Raw genomic sequence first — 18,934 nt, forward strand, 5'->3', positions numbered from 1 at the left:
GGCGGTAGAGGTTCATTAGTGCTGGTGTAGTAGAGGTGCAGTGGTGGTGGTGCAGTAGTGGCGGTGGTGTAGAGGTGCAGTAGTGGTGGTGTACTAGAGGTGCAGTAGTGGTGGTGTAGTAGAGGTGCAGTAGTGGCGGTGGTGTAGTAGAGGTGCAGTAGTGGTGGTGGAGGAGGTGCAGTAGTGGCGGTGGTGTAGAAGAGGTGCAGTAGAGGTTCATTAGTGGTGGTGTAGTGGAGGCGTGGTGGTGCAGTAGTGGCGGTGATGTAGAGGGTGCAGTAGAAGAGGTTCATTAGTGGTGGTGCAGTAGTGGCGGTAGAGGTTCATTAGTGGTGGTGTAGTAGAGGCGTGGTGGTGGTGGTGGTGTACTAGAGGTGCAGTAGTGGCAGTAGAGGTTTATTAGTGGTGGTGTAGTAGAGGTGCAGTGGTGGCGGTGGTGTAGAAGAGGTGCAGTAGTGGAGGTGGTGTAGAAGAGGTGCAGTAGTGGCGGTGGTGTAGAAGAGGTGCGGTGGTGTAGAAGAGGTGCAGTAGTGGTGGCTGTGTAGTAGAGATGCAGTGGTGTACTAGAGGTGTAGTTAGTGGCAGTAGTGGTGGTGTAGTAGAGGTGCAGTAGTGGTGGTGGTGGTGGCGTGGTGTAGTAGAGGTGTGGTGGTGTTGTCTCTCTACAGGGTTTTCCAGCTTAGAAGGACCTCACACATGGTATATAATATATACTTGCATATGACTTGCATGTGATGTTTAGTTCTGTACGTTTTTACATTGGTTACATTGTAAGAAGGAAAGTCGCTAACTATTTTCTGTACATCTTCTTCACCAGGACGCAACGAACCATTAAAGAAAGAGCGACCGAGATGGAAGAGCGATTACCCCATGACGGACGGTCAGCTCCGCAGCAAAAGGGACGAGTTCTGGGACACGGCGCCGGCCTTCGAGGGGCGAAAGGAGATCTGGGACGCGCTGAAAGCGGCGGCCTACGCCGTGGAGGCCAACGACCACGAGCTGGCTCAGGCCATTGTGGACGGGGCCAGTATAACATTACCTCACGGTACGTGCAGCGAGGAAATGATCTAAAAATACACAAAGTGTCTGTACCCCCCGAATATGAACTTCTCTTTTTCTCCACCTTTGTTCTGTAATTGAACGCACTTTTATTATATTTGATAATCTAAAATTGTGAAAAAATCCCATATACCGTATTTTTTTCACTCCATAAGACGCACTTTTTTTCCCCCACTGATTGGTGCATCTTTTGGAGCGAATACTGAATGCCCCTGTTGCCGGCGTGTCGCAATAGTGGGCGACCGTCTCCCACGAGCCGGAGCGATCTCCTGGCTAAGGCTGCCACTCACAGAAGGCCGAGCGGCCAAGTGGAGTACGGCTGCTCTGTCTTCTATCTGAGTGACAGGCGCATGTGGTGATGCCCTCGCTGCGTTTTTTTATTGGGCACGGGTCGGGCTGCGTTTTTTATTGGGCACGGGTCGGGCTGCGTTTTTTAATGGGCACGGGTCGGGCTGTGTTTTTTAATGGGCACGGGTCGGGCTGTGTTTTTTAATGGGCACGGGTCGGGCTGTGTTTTTTAATGGGCACGGGTCAGGCTGCGTTTTTTTAATGGGCACGGGTCAGGCTGCGTTTTTTTAATGGGCACGGGTCAGGCTGCGTTTTTTTTTTTTTTTTTTTCAAATAACAGTTTTTTATTTTCATAAAATTTCAATACAGAATATAGCAGCAGTTCAAGTGCAAAAGATGAGAGGAGGTACAAAATTCCAGCTAGGTGAGCTTACACAGTGGCTCCATATCTATTTCTGCTATCAGTGACATGTAACACAATTGGAGATCTAAAAGAAAGAGTAAAGAAAAGAAGAAAAAGGGAAAGAGGGGGGGTGGATGTAAGGAGGGAATGGGGTGAGGAGGGGGGGACAGGGCGGGGGGGGGGAAGTGAGAAGGAAAAAGGTAAAGAGGGGAAGGGGCAGGAGAGATGGGGGGGGGGGGAGGCAGGCAAGATTGTCAGGGTGAGCAGTGTACCTTGGCGGCCTATTGTCGACTCACGGCGGGTCCTCCACCACATGCCACCTCTCCCAGACCAGATCATGGGCATCCAACCTATCCTGGATCCTAGCCGTCATTTTTTCCATGAGTTCTACATCTTTGACCCTAGCATAGAGGGCTTCTTGTGATGGGGGGGTTGGTTTCTTCCAATGAAGCGCTATCGAGCACCTCGCAGCTGTGGTTATGTGTCTCAGCAGTTTCTTGTAGGGTTTAGCTATGCGAGGTTGGGATAGGCCCAGCAAGAACAGCTTCGGGGAGAAGGGTATGGGCGCCTCCAGGAGGCGAGATAGAAGCTCTTGTGTTTGAGTCCAGAATGGGACAATCAGGGGACACGTCCAGTAGATGTGGAACAGTGTGCCCCTGGCTTGGCCACAGCGCCAGCATCGGTCAGAGGTGGAGGGGTAGATCCTGTGGAGGACGTCCGGGGTCAGGTACCAAAAGAACAGCACTTTATACATATTTTCCTTATAAAGGGTGCAGATTGAACTCTTGGCCGCCTGCCTCCAAACTGCCCTCCACTCGTCCTCCGAGAGTACCTCCCCCAGCTCCCTCTCCCATCGGAGCATGTATGTATGTTTACCTTTGGTTTGTATGGGGTATTCATTGAGGATCTGGTAAATGTCTGATATGAGACCCCTTCGGGCAGTGCCCTCGAGGATGATTCGCTCAAATGGGGTCGGTTTTGAGAAGAGGAGCCGGGGGGCGATTGTTTGAGCGTAGTGCCTGATCTGTAGGTAGCTGAAAAAAGCTTGCCGTGGAATGTCATGTTTGTTGGGGTGTATAGGCGCCAGCCAGATCTTTTCCACCTCCGTCCATCTATTGTAAGACTTCTGGGGGAACCATGATGCCACCGCCCGGAGCTGCGAGGCCTGGTAGTATTTGACCAGGTCTGGGAAGGCCAGACCTCCCTCGGCTCGTGACGCCGTCATAACCGAACGTGGGATCCTGTGGCGTTTGTAGTTCCACACGTACCGGAGGAGGTCGGCTTGTAGGGCTCGCAGATGCGCGCAGGGGACCGGGACAGGGAGGGTCTGGAAGAGGTATAGTAGTTTTGGGAGGACAACCATCTTTATTGCCGCTATCCGGCCCAATAGGGATATCTGGTGGGACTTCCATTTGTGGATCAGCGCCCTTATTGAACTGTATAGGGGGGGGAAATTGGCTTGGTACAGGGATGCAAAGCTTGGGGTCAATTGGACCCCCAGGTATTTCAGGGAGGTGCGCTCCCAGTGGTACGGGAAGACGGACTGCAGGTGTAGGGCCTCTGGTTCGGGCATATTGATCGGCATGGCCATAGACTTAGACGTATTAGTCTTATATCCCGAGAGGGCCCCGTAGCATTCTAATTCCCTGTGTAAGTTAGGCAGGGAGATGCGGGGGCGCGTTAGTGTCAGGATGATGTCATCGGCGAAGAGGGAGATCTTAAATTCCCTCCCCCTTACTGGGATTCCTCGGATGTCCGGGTTGCCTCGAATCGTCGCTGCTAAGGGCTCGACGCAGAGAGCGAAGAGGAGGGGGGAGAGGGGGCACCCCTGGCGTGTTCCATTAGTAACGGGGAAGGTGGATGAAGTGGCAAAGGGCGTTTTCACCTGCGAGATCGGATTGGTATAGAGGTGTCGGACCGCCCGGAGGAAAGGACCCCTAAATCCCATATGCCTTAACGTGGCGAGCATGAAGGGCCAGCCAAGGCGGTCAAACGCCTTTTCTGCGTCCAGACTCAGGAGCAAAGACTCCGGCCCCTCCCTGCTCGCCACGTCAATTAGGTCAATCACCTTTCTCGTGTTGTCCCCCGCTTGGCGGAGGGGGACAAAGCCCACTTGGTCTTTATGGACCAGAGAGGGTAAAACTACATTTAGGCGGAGGGAGAGGACCTTCGTGAAGATCTTGAGATCAGAGTTCAGCAGGGCTATCGGCCTGTAGCTTGCGCATAGTGAGGGGTCCTTGTCTGGTTTGGGGATGAGGGTGATGAATGAACGCTGCATGTCTTGCGGGATGGGGGTCTGCTGTAGGAAGGCATTGAAGAGCTTCGTCATGTGAGGGAGGAGTGTGGGGAGGAAGGTCTTATAGTATTCGTATGGAAACCCGTCAGGGCCTGGGGATTTATGGGCGGGTAGGGACTTAATGGCTGCGGTCAGTTCCTCTCCTGTAATGGGAGCGTTAAGGGAGGCTAGGTCGTCCGGTTGTAGCCGGGAGATGCCCGCCCGAGTTAGGTATTGTGTCATCCTGTCTAACAGGTCGGGGGGGGTGGGTCATGTGGGATTCCTGGCTTGTTATACAGGTCGGCGTAAAATGCTGCGAAGGCATCCGCAATACTCTGAGGGTGCGATATAATATTGCCCGAGCCGTCCTGGACCTGGTGTGGGGTGGACGCGAGCGAGCGGTCTGCTAGTTTCCTCGCCAGTAGCGCCTGTGCCTTGTTACCCTTGTCATAGTATACCTGGCGGAGGCGTACTAGAGCTTTCTCGACTCGACCCATCGCCAGGTCCCGGAGTGTTGACCGTACCAGGGCGATACGTTTAAGTAGCGTCAGGGAGGGGGAAGACTGTAAGCGAATCTCTAGGGCCCGGAGCTGCGCTTCCGCCTGTTTTCTAGCCGACTCGGCATTCCTCTTAAGGGCCGAGGAGATGGCCATGCACCGTCCCCTAATTACCGCCTTGTGGGCGGCCCACAGTGTGGTAGTGGAGACGTCCTGTGTGTCATTTTCGCTGAAGTAAAGTTGCAGGGTGGAGTCTATTTCCATTTTGGAGGGGGTGTGTTTCAGGAGAAAGTCATTCAGGCGCCAGTTATAGGGCCTGCGGGTGGGAGTGTTGAGGTCAAGGGTCAGGGTAATGGGGGCATGGTCGGACCAGGAGATGGGCAGGATCTGTGCGGAGTCAGTAACGCGTAATGTAGTATTGTTGACTAAGAAGTAATCTATACGTGAGTGCGTATGGTGGGGGGATGAATAGAAGGTTACTGGCGATCACCTGGGTGAAGCGCCCTCCATGCATCGAATAGAGCATGTTTCCTCGTCAGCTGACGGAAGAGTTTAGAGTCCCGTAGGGCTTTCGTGTGAGAGGCTCGGGGGTTCACCACCAGGCGGTCCCAGGTCGCCGAATGGGGCAAGTTAAAGTCCCCCCCCCACTACCAGTAGGTCGTGGGGGGATCTAGCCAGGCGGGTAAGAACCCGGCTTAGAAATCTGTGCTGATGTGCGTTGGGGGCATACAAGGTGCATAAAGTTATGTCTCGTGAGTGCCATGTCCCCCTCAGAATGATGAAGTGGCCCAGGGGGTCGATGTAGGAGTCTGTGCAAGTGAAGGGAGTGCCCCGTTTGATCAGGATTGCGACCCCTGCCCGTTTGCGTGGACTAAAGGCCTGGTATATTAAGGGGAAATACCTGGATGCAAAGGTAAAGGAATCGCCCTTGGAAAAGTGCGACTCCTGTACCATTATAATCTCCGCCCCTGTTTGCCTGAATTCCCTAAGTGCTAGGTGTCGTTTTCTGTTAGAGTTAAGCCCGTGTACGTTTAAGGATAGCAACTTAGCCATACTGTGGGTGGAGAGATCGCGGTTTGTACTTAGCTGGAGTTGGTCGAGCTGCATCTGGTTCTGGGAGGGCGAGTGGGGAGACCGCCGAGGCGACAGCTACCAAGGCGTGCTGTCGGGTGCTGCCTGCACGGGAGAGGAGAGAGAGGTGTCTGAAAAGAAAGAAAAGAGTGAGAGCAAAAACAAAACATAACACATCAACAATCAACAATGGGGGCCCGAATGGCCCGAGGGCCCTCAGATCCCAACAGTTCCTTAAGGACCTCCGGACCAAACAGTCCAAAAGCATAGGTCGGGGGGGTGGCGTGGAGGAACTCCACTGTGGGGGTTAGGGGAATAGGAACTCTTAGGCTATCAGCCATGGGGGGGTCCGTGATCAAAAGGACAGCCTCTTCGGCGTCTCATCCGAGACAGGCCCGATGTGTGGCGTAGGGGTAAGGCTAGGGCAACCGGGGGTGGATGACGGGGTAAGAGCAAAAAAAAAAAAATAAAAAAAAAAAGGGAAAATACAAAAACAGCAACAGAACCGGAGAGTCTCCCGCAGTGCTCGAGGCGAATTTCGTGGCCGGGGCGACCATCTTAGGTGTGCTTGTGCCTGGGGGAGTTGCGGGCATGGTCCCGGCCCCTGGGGCGTTTAGGCGGCGGGACTCTCTGCCAGACTACTGGTGGAGGGGGCGGCGTGGCCACGAGGTCCCAATCCGGCAGCCGGGGAACGGGAATGTCCAGAGTTCTGCAGAAGTCGTCCAGGTCCTCTGGGTAGCGTAGGGTGGCTGAGGTCCCCTGATGGTTGGTGGACAGGCTAAAGGGGAAACCCCATCGATACACAATGTCCTTGTCTTGCAAGGTGCGGAGCAGGGGTTGTAGTAGGCGTCGTTTCTGCAACGTGATCCAAGAGAGATCCGGGTAGAGCTGTAGAGGGTTGTTGTCAAAGAGGAGGTTGCGCATGGGACGGGCTTTGCGCATTATGTTTTCCTTCAGCGGGTAGGAGTTTATGCGGCATATGACGTCTCGTGGTTTGGAGGCTGGGCCCTTTGGTTTAAGGGCCATCTCAATGGTCTTGTCTGTTGGTTCCCCCAGTATTTCGTTAAATAAATTCTGAAGGGTGAGCTGCAGGTCTTCTGCCCCGTCTGCCTCAGGGAGGCCGCGTATGCGGATGTTGTTGCGGCGCCCCCTGTTGTCCAGGTCTTCAACATGCCGCTGCATGTCCCTTAACATGAGACGGTGGTCTGACGCCTGAGTCTGGGTGCGATGTACCGCTAGTTTAGTCTCTTGAATCTCCTCCTCTGCCATTTCCATTCTGTCAGTTAAATGTTTGAGGCCCGTTTGGAGGACTTGAATTTCAGCGCGGCATGTCGCCTTAACGTCCTCCACAAGCTGCTTGAAATCATCTTTTGTGGGAATGGCTTGCAAATAGGACTGCCATGGTGGGGGGGGGGGGTGGTAGGGGGGTCCCCTGGCATCATAGGTGGGCTGTAGTGGGTCAGTGGGGGATGGGTAGCGAGCGGGAGCTGGTTCCCTGTGCTGTCTAGCCTCGCGGGGGGGTTGCTGGGGTAATTCCCATGAGTTGGACCAGGCCTCAGCCTGATCCCCAGGTGGAGTGTGGGCCCTCCCGTGCCAGGGAGCACTGGTGCTGGCCATGGAGGCATATGTGGGGGGAGAGATCCCCAGCTGATCCCCAGGCTCCAGGTGGGTAGTTATTTGGGTCTGTCTCTGAGCTGCGGGGGAGGTGGAACCCGGCCTGGTAGTAGCAGAGGAGCTGCTGCGTTCTGGGAGGCCCAGGGATGGGGAGAGCTGTGAAGCGCCGTGCTGTTCAGGGTCCGGGGCCGTTCGTAGCAGGCGGGGGAAGGCCCCCGTGCATGGGGTGTCCCGCTCCAGAGAGGCAGTGAGGGCTGGGGCCTGTGACTCGTGGTCCGCTGCGGAGGGGTGGGGGTGCTGAGATTCACTCACCCACGGCTGTGAGCCATCCTGGCTCAGGGATGGAGCGGTGGTCTGCCCTCGTGTCGGGGATGGCTCCGGATGGTGAGGCAGGAGGGAGCGAGGTGGAGAGACCTCCGTTCTGCTGGTGGCCGCGTCCGGCGCCATTTTGTCTCCTCCGCCCGGCGGCATGTCGGGCGGTTTAAAATAGTCCTTGAGGGTCGTAGCGGAGCCTGGCGGGGGTTGGGATGATCCCCTTGTCTTGCTGGATCTGGTGGTCCGCGAACCGCCCATGGATGGCGGCGATTACCCCCGGTTTTTTGCCTGTAAGCTGCGGGCTGGAGAGGAGCTCTCAGGGGATGCTTCCTTCCAGGCTGGCTTCCGGTCACGCCCCCCCCTGCGTTTTTTTTTAATGGGCACGGGTTGGGCTGCGTTTTTTAATGGGCACGGGTCGGGCTGCGTTTTTTAATGGACACGGGTCGGGCTGCGTTTTTTAATGGACACGGGTCGGGCTGTGTTTAATGGTGCATTTAATGGGCACAAATCGGCTGCGTTTAATGGGCACAAATCCGGCTGCATTTAATGGGCACAAATCCGGCTGCATTTAATGGTGCATTTAATGGGCACAAATCCGGCTGCATTTAATGGGCACAAATCCAGCTGCATTTAATGGGCACGGGGCGGGGTGCATTTAATGGTGCATTTAATGGGCATGGGTCGGGCTGCGTTTTTAATGGGCACGAGTCACGCTGCATTTAATGGGCACAAATCTGGCTGCATTTAATGATGCATTTAATGGGCACGGGTCAGGCTGCGTTTTTAATGGGCACGGGTCAGGCTGCGGTTTTAATGGGCACGGGTCAGGCTGCGGTTTTAATGGGCACAGGTCAGGCTGCATTTAATGGTGCATTTAATGGGCACGGGTCAGGATGCGTTTAATGGGCACGGGTAGAATTACATTTAATGGGCACAAATCCAGCTGCATTTAATGGGCACGGGTCGGGCTGCGTTTTTTAATGGGCACGGGTCGGGGTGCATTTAATGGTGCATTTAATGGGCACGGGCCGGGCTGCGTTTTTAATGGGCACGGGTCGGGCTGCGTTTTTAATGGGCACGGGTCGGGCTGCGTTTTTAATGGGCACGGGTCACGCTGCATTTAATGGGCACAAATCTGGCTGCATTTAATGGGCACGGGTCAGGCTGCGTTTTTAATGGGCACAGGTCAGGCTGCATTTAATGGGCACAAATCTGGCTGCATTTAATGGGCACGGGTCAGGCTGCGTTTTTAATGGGCACGGGTCACGCTGCATTTAATGGGCACAAATCTGGCTGCATTTAATGGGCACGGGTCAGGCTGCGTTTTTAATGGGCACGGGTCACGCTGCATTTAATGGGCACAAATCTGGCTGCATTTAATGGGCACGGGTCAGGCTGCGTTTTTAATGGGCACGGTCAGGCTGCGTTTTTAATGGGCACGGTCAGGCTGCGTTTTTAATGGGCACGGGTCGGGCTGTGTTTTTTTAATGGGCACGGGTCGGGCTGTGTTTTTTAATGGGCACGGGTCGGGCTGTGTTTTTTAATGGGCACGGGTCGGGCTGTGTTTTTTTTTTTAATGGGCACGGGTTGGGCTGCGTTTTTTTTTAATGGGCACGGGTCGGGCTGCGTTTTTTAATGGGCACGGGTCGGGCTGTGTTTTTTAATGGGCACGGGTCGGGCTGTGTTTTTTTTAATGGGCACGGGTTGGGCTGCGTTTTTTAATGGGCACGGGTCGGGCTGCGTTTTTTAATGGGCACGGGTCGGGCTGCGTTTTTTAATGGACACGGGTCGGGCTGTGTTTAATGGTGCATTTAATGGGCACAAATCGGCTGCGTTTAATGGGCACAAATCCGGCTGCATTTAATGGTGCATTTAATGGGCACAAATCCGGCTGCATTTAATGGGCACAAATCCAGCTGCATTTAATGGGCACGGGTCGGGGTGCATTTAATGGGCACGGGTCGGGCTGCGTTTTTAATGGGCACGGATCACGCTGCATTTAATGGGCACAAATCTGGCTGCATTTAATGATGCCTTTAATGGGCACGGGTCAGGCTGCGTTTTTACTGGGCACGGGTCAGGTTGCGGTTTTAATGGGCACAGGTCAGGCTGCATTTAATGGTGCATTTAATGGGCATGGGTCAGGATGCGTTTAATGGGCACGGGTCGAGTTACATTTAATGGTGCATTTAATGGGCACAAATCCAGCTGCATTTAATGGGCACGGGTCGGGCTGCGTTTTTTAATGGGCACGGGTCGGGGTGCATTTAATGGTGCATTTAATGGGCACGGGTCGGGCTGCGTTTTTAATGGGCACGGGTTGGGCTGCGTTTTTAATGGGCACGGGTCACGCTGCATTTAATGGGCACAAATCTGGCTGCATTTAATGATGCATTTAATGGGCACGTGTCAGGCTGCGGTTTTAATGGGCACGGTCAGGCTGCATTTAATGGTGCATTTAATGGGCACGGGTCAGGATGCGTTTAATGGGCATGGGTCGAGTTACATTTAATGGTGCATTTAATGGGCACAAATCCAGCTGCATTTAATGGGCACGGGTCGGGCTGCGTTTTTTAATGGGCACGGGTCATGCTGCATTTAATGGGCACAAATCTGGCTGCATTTAATGGGCACGGGTCAGGCTGCGTTTTTAATGGGCACGGTCAGGCTGCGTTTTTAATGGGCACAGGTCAGGCTGCATTTAATGGGCACGGGTAAATATTTTAGTACACCATTTGGTTCAGAATATTTATTTTTTAATTGTTTTCCTCCTCCTAAAATCTAGGTGTGTCTTATGGAGCAAAAAATACGATACAATTATCAACCTCAACAAAAAAAATGAATATATAATAACATAAGGCAACAATCTGTCTGTGTACATTTGAGTGTAACGATACATTGTTACATTATGTTACTATAAAAAAAAGTGTTAAGACAGGGGTGGCCAACCAGTGGCCCGCGGAGCCCTCTGATGTGGCCTGCGACCTCCTGCTCTGGAATAGTGGGTTGGCAAGCCCAGATCGCAGGTTGCCGACCCACCATACCACAGCATCCGTGTTGTGAATGAAGCAGGTCGCAGAGGAAGAAAGCGGAGCAGAGCCCCATAAGCCGATGCTTCCTCTACAGCGCCGGATTTTACCACAGGTGGTGTCTATGGAAAAGTTGAGCTAATCCGCAGGATTAGACGCAGGTGCACTACGCTTTGTGTTTTGTGACACCTCCTGGTGCGAGTGAAGCCTAAAATGCAAATCTAAAAAGATCGACAACGCTACTCCTTAACCATGCGATGATCCAATCATAGCGCCCATCATGTACATCCAATCCCATTCCAATACGTGACCATCAGTGTGAAAGCAGTCTTAGGCCCTTTTCACACGATCACCCCGACCAAATGGGACCCTCAATTCACCTCTATAGAGCGACAGATGTCTGTTTACGCCCGCCTGCCTCCAATCCGAAAAACGGAAGGGAATTTGTCCCCTTTCATCTGGGCGGATCGGAGGGCCCATAGAGTAGCCGCGACCTGTCATCCGCCCGCTCCGCTCATTGTGGCCCGCGACTGGTTACCAAGTTGCTTAAGTGGCCCTCGTTCTTCAAAAGGTTGGGCACCCCTGTGTTAAAGCGGTGGTTCCCCCTTAAAAACATTTTTTTTATTCCACTGCCCCCCCCACATTCCATCACGATTAAGGCTCTTATTATTTTTTTCCTGCTGTACATACCTTAGTACAGCATATTCACCCGTGCATCCGGGTTGCAAGTCCCGCGGGAGTGGGCGTTCCTCACATGCTGTTGATTGACGTTTTGCTCAAAAACGAGTTCCCCCCTGTCGCGTAAGCCGCGTCACGGTTGGCAAAAGGAGCCGAACGGCGAGTCGGCGCTATACTGCGCATGCGCATCGCCGTTCGGCTCCTTTCGCCAATCGTGACGCGGCTTACGAGACGGGGGGAGAGCTCGTTTTTGGGCAAAACGTCAATCAACAGCATGTGAGGAACGCCCACTCCCGCGGGACTCGCAACCCGGATGCACGGGTGAATATGCTGTACTAAGGTATGTACAGCATCAAAAAAATAAGAGCCTTAATCGTGTTGTAATGTGGGGGGGGCAGTGGAAAAAAAAAATGTTGTTTTTAAGGGGGAACCACCGCTTTAAGAGGTTATTCACTTCCTCTGTAAACTCTGGTGGTGATAAAAACAACATTTTCGGGTCTTTTTTTTTTATTAACTGTTTGTTTTTTTTTGTGTATACCACAAAACAAAAAGCAAACGCATAAGAATTCTCAAAATGTTATCAAAAGGAGGAACTTGAAAGAATGAAATAAAATGATAAACAAGCAGTACAAAGCACATCTCAGACTCGATACATTTTATTATTTTATTTGACGTACAGATTGGTGTGAACACCACAGACAGACACATCCGTCGCCTCCGGCGTCATGTAATCCTGGCGTCGTGTTTTATGGTCACGTATTGGAATGGGATTGGATGTACATGATGGGCGCTATGATTGGATCATTGCATGATCCAATCATAGCGCGTGCCCGCCGCATTCCTGAGATGCCGATGCGCGTGCCTGGCGGCCGCGATGTCCACCAGGCACTCGCGATCGGCGGCTACAGGGACAAGACGTGGAGCTCTGTGTGTAATGATGAGGTGTAAACACAGAGCTCCACGTCCTGTCAGGGAGAGAGGAGACGGATCTGTGTCTCTTGTACATAGGGACACAGCATCGGTCACCTCCCCCAGTCACCCCCCTTCCCCCACAGTTAGTAACACACCCAGGGAATACATTTAACCCCTTCCATGCCCCCCTAGTGTTAACCCCTTCACTGCCAGTCACATTTATACAGTAATCGGTGCATTTTTATAGCACTGATCGCAGTATAAATGTGAATGGCGCCAAAAATGTGTCAAAAGTGTCCGATGTGTCCGCCATAACGTCGCAGTCCCAATAAAAATCGCAGATCGCCGCCATTACTAGTAAAAAAAAATTATAATAAAAATGAATAATAATTCTGTCCCCTATTTTGTAAGCGCTATAACTTTTGCGCAAACCAGTCGCTTATTGCGATTTTTTTTTTTTTTTTTTTTTTTTTTTTTACCAACAATATGTAGAAGAATTCGTATCGGCCTAAACTGAGAATTTTTTTTTTTTTTTTTTTTAAATGGGATATTTATTATAGTAACAAGTAAAAAATATTGACTTTTTTTTTAAATTTTCGCTCTTTTTTTGTTTATGGCGCAAAAAATAAAAACCGCAGAGGTGATCAAATACCACCAAAAGAAAGCTCTATTTGTGGGGAAAAAAGGACGCCAATTTTGTTTGGGAGCCACGTCGCACGACCGTGCAATTGTCAGTTAAAGCGACGCAGTGCCAGAAGCTGAAATTTCACCTGGTCAGGAAGGGGTATACGTGCCCAGTAAGGAAGTGGTTAAGGAGTAGCGTTGTCGATCTTTTTAGACTTGCATTTTAGGCTTCACTCGCACCAGGAGGTGTCACAGAACACACGCGCACATTTTATCTTAACATGCATAAAGCGGAAATAAAGGCAAGAAACCTGTAAGAAAAGTTGCTTGTATCATTTTTCAAAACTGCACGGCTCCGTCTTGCACAAGGTGGCCCCAGTGGAAGCTCGTTGGGCCCCGGGATGTATTCTCCTCCGGGGTGGACGAGTAGTGTGTCAGCAGCCCTCTTCAACTATTCTTTATATATTGTTGCTACAATACACCGCATACCTCTGCTTTACCCCCTGAAAGAGTTTTTTCGAAATGCGTTGGGTTTTGTCCTGATGTCTCTACAAAATTGTACATGACAGGCATATACTATACAGTGGAACCTCGGTTTATGAGTAACCCGGTTAATGAGCATTTTTAAAGACAAGCAACTTTTCTTTTTTTTTTTTTTATTCTGACTCGGTTTCGTTCCCCGACTTAGTTGGGTTAGGCTCAGCCACGTCTCGTGACCTTTTGACCTCTAGGAACCCGCCTTCTGACCATTGACCTCTGGAGGAGGACCCTGTTCCAATTCCTGAGTCCTAGCCTTATTCTTCAAGAGGAATCCCTAACCGCGCGCAAAGCACGCCCCGTGACCTTTGACCTCTGGGAACCCACCTTCTGACCATTGACCTCCTAGCCGCCGCCTTCAAGGGAAAACCCTAACTCTCACCCCACCTTCCCCAGATCCCGCACTGTTTGTTGGAAAATCTACACCAAGTTCCAACCCTAACTGACCTTTGACCTATGAACTTTAAACCTAACCCTAAGTGCATCTTCACTTGGTAATTCTCCCCACCCTAAAACCCCTACCTTTTCCCAGATCCCGCTTGGTTTGTCGGAAAAAGGGGCACATTTTTTGTTGTCTCGCAAAACGAGCTAACGGGGTGTGCAGTACCGCATTTGGCCAGAGATGCAGGGGCGCCGGTGACACTTGGAACGGTTCGGAGCCACTTGGAAATGCTCCGTTCCCGGATGTTTCCGAGCCTTTACGAGATCGCCCGAGGTGTTCCTGAGCATTTCCAAGGTTCTCCGGTGCCCCCCCCCCCCCACCTCTGGCCACATGCGGTGTTGCATGCCATTGAAGTCAATGCAGAACAAATGATTTTAGTTTCCATTGGCTTCTATGGGGAAACTCGCTTTGATATGCGAGTGCTTTGGATTACGAGCTTTCTCCTGGAACGGATTATCCTCGTAATCCGAGGTACCACTGTATTATTTTTTTTTCCTTCTCTATACATTATGGGCACACTGGGTTTTAATACTGATAGCCATGTTTACAGTGGTGGCCCATCCATATGGGGCACAGGGGAGCCGCTCCCTCATGCGCCCGGCCCCTAATCTACATGCAGGGCACTGGACGCGATTGATTCCAAGAGGGCGTTTTTTTCTGACCCTCTGTCTGGACAGTGCTTATTGGCCCTGTACTGATCACATGCAGCCTCCCAATAAAATAAAAACTCTCTAGCAATACACACCAAATTGAGCATGTGCGGAGTGACTCCAAGGCTCTTTTACTATCGGATGGATTAGGGACAGTGGGAGAAGGGGAGGATCAGAGAAGACCGGATCAAACGGCCTTTTTACACAATGTGGAGGATCAACCCCTTAGGTCCTACAGTGCGTGTAACAAGCATGTTTTTTACTACTGTTTGGTTTAGTAACACTTTAAGTCATCCTTGGCTTCTTCAGACGACAGCTATTCACTAGCCTCAGAATACGAGGATAATCCGTTCCAGGAGAACGCTCGTAATCCAAAGCACTCTCATATCAAAGCGAGTTTGCCCATAGAAGTCAATGGAAACAAAAATAATTTGATCCGCACTTCAATGGCATGCAATAGCGCATGTGGCCAGAGGTGGTGGGGGGCGCTAGAGATCCTCGAAAAGACCCCTCTGGTTTTCCGAACGGCTCAGATCGGCTCTGGCGCCCCCCCCGCCTCAGGCCAAACACGGTACTGCACAACAATTTGGCCTGAATCCTGCTCATTTTGTAAAGCAACACAAGCAAACCGAGTCTGGATTTTTTTAAAAAAGGCGCTCGTATTGTTAACCGCGTTTCTCGCAATCCGAGTTTCCACTAGTATGTGGACAGTGCTCTGAAAGGCAAGAATTGTGGTGCGACGCCTCATAGGCAAGAGGGTCAAAGACTTCCACAGCATAATCAATCCCAGGAAAATTCAGAAATGGGACTTTTAACCCCTTCTCGCCGAGCGTACGCATATATGCGGCCTCGGCTTTCGGGGCTTATACCGGGATGATGCCCGCAGCTGCAGACATCATCTCTGTACCGTTGTTTAGAGCTGGCGGTTGGCTTTCCAGGCATAACAATCGATGCGGCTAAAATCGGCTTGGTTGTTGTCCCGGAGGAGCGGGAGGGGACATACCCCCCCCCCCCTCACTGCTCTGACCGAGCCTTCCGTCCCACCGGGAGACCCGATACGAGATCCGGCACCGCCGCCGCCTAGTGACAGACTGAAACGAATCCGTACATGGCTTCATTCCAGTCTCCTGAATGTAAACACGGAAGCGACGTCGCAGCGTCACTTCTGGTTTACTCGGCTGCCAATGGCGCCGGATGTAAAAAAAATATACAGTATTCAGAATCGCTGTAAAGAGGACCTGTCACCACCTATTACAGTCACAAGGGATGTTTACATTCCCTGTGACGGCAATAAAAATACAAATTCTGACCACCACTGAAAGAGGGGCATGCTTACCACTGATCCAATACCAATGGAGGGGCGTTTGCTCAAAAGACCCCCCCCCCCTCCCCCCCCAAATGGCAACTCGTTAGGATTCGCCCAACATTTGGGAATAAAAGTAACCCTTTATTTTATTAATTTTTCAGGTTCTCTAACGGAATGCTACGATGAACTTGGGACCCGGTACCAGCTCCCAGTCTACTGCCTGGCTCCCCCAGTCAACCTGATCATGGAAAGAAGTGAAGATGATGGAACCGATGCCCCAGACCCGGCCCCGAATAACCGGCGGGAGTTCCAGCTGAAGGTCCGCCTTTCCACGGGAAAAGACGTTAAACTCAGTGCCAGCATGTCGGACACTATTGGCCAATTGAAGAAGCAGCTACATTCCGTGGAGGGCATCGAACCTTGTTGGCAAAGATGGTTCTTTTCTGGGAAACTTCTCACAGATCGGATTAAACTACAGGAGACTAAGATTCAGAAGGACTTTGTCATTCAAGTGATTGTTAACCAACCGGCAGATCACCAAAACTGACCAGGTTTAAAAAACAAACCAAAAAATAAATTGACCAAGAATTTATGACGATACACTGGAACGCTTAGAAGACAAGCAAAGGCTGGCTGCTAAGTCCTTCTTTCCTTTCTTGTCGATCTTTTCGATGATGGCCACCTTGTAGGAACACATGGCTTTGGGATGTAGAGATGACCTCAGAGATCCTGAAATGCTGCACTATTTTTTTGTTTTTTTATTGTCTCGGTTGCACACAATGTTCACCTCATACAAAAAGATGTTTTATGCATGTTATTGGCCTGGATCCTAAACTAGCATAGGACCAGGGGGTTGGGTATTTTTGTAGGATTGTCTGGGGTTAACTCTTCCATTCAGCATAACGGCAGTGGTTTCAGCATTCAGTCCCAAAGAAGGTGTATCTAAACCAGCCTTTCTCCGCTCCAGGCCTTTAAGGCGCCCCCAACAGGTCATGTTTTCAGGATTTCCGGCCGTGGTAAAATATCAAATCGCCTGTGCAAAATAATGGAGAGCCTGAAAACATGACCTGTTGGGACTGGAGTTGACAAACGCTGATCCAAAACGAATATCTAACGTGTTGTAGGTTAACCATTCTTAGATGTTGTGGCTGCATTGGTGAAGACCATGTTTGGGAAGGAAAATGCTTGTTCTTACCAGAAACTCCAAGTCGCTTGCCTTTAAAAAAAACACCTGACCTTGTCTTGTGAAACTACTAGTCCCAACAATCCATCATGCTTTGAAGATAAACAAAGGCAGACATGTTTGAAGTCCGTACTGATTGACCACCGTGGTCAAATTTTGGCAGGGACAGAAAACACCTGTTGATCTTACCAGAAATTTGATGTCCCTTCCTCCTTGAAAAAGCAAGGCAGGTCTTTAATTAGGCGGTTGCTTAAGGCCTCACACTCACAGGGGCCTCGTGGCCGCCTAATTTGCCTCTGCTCAATCACGGTGTGCTAGATCTGTGCAACTTTCTGCAGCCATTTTTATTTGCTTGAATTTTTTTTACCCATTATGGGCACGAGTGGGGCCCCCGTGTCTACGTTTTGCTTAAAGCCTCACAAAGCCTAGAGCCGCCTCTGCTAAAGAACCTTGTCTTTACTGTGAAACCACTAGTCCCAACAACCCGTCATGCATTGGAGACGAACAAAGGCAGACATTCTTTGACCACCATGGTCAAATTTTGGCAAGGACGGAAATCGGGTTGGACTTCAAAGAATGTCGGCCGTTGTTCGTCTCCAATGCATGATGGGTTGTTGGGACTAGTGGTTTCTCAATAGAGACAAGGTTCTTTAGGCTTTTTCAAAAGGAAGGGGCATCAAAGTTCTGGCAAGATGAAACAGGTGTTTTCCCTCCTTGCCAAAATTTGACCATGGTGGTCAATCGGGCTGGACTTCAAGAATGTCTGCCCTTTGTTCATCTCCAGTGCATGGATTGTTGGGACTAGTGGTTTTAAATTTTCTGCTAAAATTTAACAGGTATTTTCCGTCCTTGCCAAAAACTGACCATGGTGGTCAAAGTACCTGTTTAATCTTACCCGATATTAGATGTTCCTTTTTTGTCAGGGACAGACAACTCCTGTTAATCTTACCAGAAATTTGAGGCCCCTTCCCTTTTGAAAAAAACTAAAGAACCTTGTCTATGTTGTGAAACCCACTAGTCCCAACAATCCATCATGCATTGGAGATGAACAAGGGCGGACATGCTTGAAGTCCAGCCTAATTGACCACCATGGCTAAATTTTGGCAAGGACGGAAAATACCTGTTAATTTTACCAGTAATTTGAAACCACTAGACATTCTTGAAGTCCAGCCTGATTTCCGTCTTTGCCAAAATTTGACCATGGTCGTCAATCGGGCTGGACTTCAAGAATGTCTGCCTTTTTGTTCATCTCTAATGCATGGATTGTTGGGACTAGTGGTTTCAAATTTCTGGTAAAATTAACAGATATTTTCCGTCCTTGCCAAAATTTTGACCATGGTGGTCAAATACCTGTTAATTTTACCAGATATTTGATGTCCCTTTTTGGCAGGGACAGAAAACACCTGTTAATCTTACCAAAAATTTGATGTTCCTTCGTTTTTGAAAAAGCCTAAAGAACCTTGTCTTTATTGTGGAACCCACTAGTCCCAACAATCCATGCATTGGAGATGAACAAAGGCAGACATGCTTGAAGTCCAGCCTGATTGCCCACCATGGTCAAATTTTGGCAAGGACGGAAAATACCTGTTAATTTTACCAGTAATTTGAAACCACTAGACATTCTTGAAGTCCAGCCTGGTTTCCGTCCTTGCCAAAATTTTACCATTGTGGTCAATCAGGCTAGACTTCAAGAATGTCTGCCTTTTTGTTCATCTCCAATGCACGGATTGTTGGGACTAGTGGTTTCAAATTTCTGGTAAAATTAACAGATATTTTCCGTCCTTGCCAAAATTTGACCATGGTGGTCAAATACCTGTTAATTTTACCAGATATTTGATGTCCCTTAAGCTTTTTCAAAAAGAAAAGAACCTTGTCTTTGTTGTAAAACCCACTAGTCCCATGAATCAATCATGTAATGGGAATGAACAAAGGCAGATCTGTTTGAAGTCCATACTGATTGACCACCATGGTCAAATTTTGGCAGGGACAGAAAACACCTGTTGTTATTCTTACCAGAAATTTAATGTCCCTTTTTTTTTTTTTTTTTCTTT

General features: G+C 50.3%; 1 protein-coding gene across 1 annotated transcript in view; it reads left to right on the forward strand.

Moving 5' to 3' along the window:
• The window catches only part of UBTD1 (ubiquitin domain containing 1), a 90,091-nt gene extending 73,000 nt beyond the window's left edge, over positions 1 to 17,091 (forward strand). The window contains exons 2-3 of the mRNA XM_040361217.1: positions 818 to 1,045; positions 15,862 to 17,091. Coding sequence (XP_040217151.1) covers positions 818 to 1,045; positions 15,862 to 16,247 — 614 coding nt within the window. The 3' untranslated portion in view covers positions 16,248 to 17,091. The remainder of the gene's footprint in view (positions 1 to 817; positions 1,046 to 15,861) is intronic.
• Positions 17,092 to 18,934: the final 1,843 nt, after the last annotated feature.

Source organism: Rana temporaria, chromosome 8 (assembly GCF_905171775.1).
Source record: "Rana temporaria chromosome 8, aRanTem1.1, whole genome shotgun sequence".
NCBI lineage: Eukaryota > Metazoa > Chordata > Amphibia > Anura > Ranidae > Rana > Rana temporaria.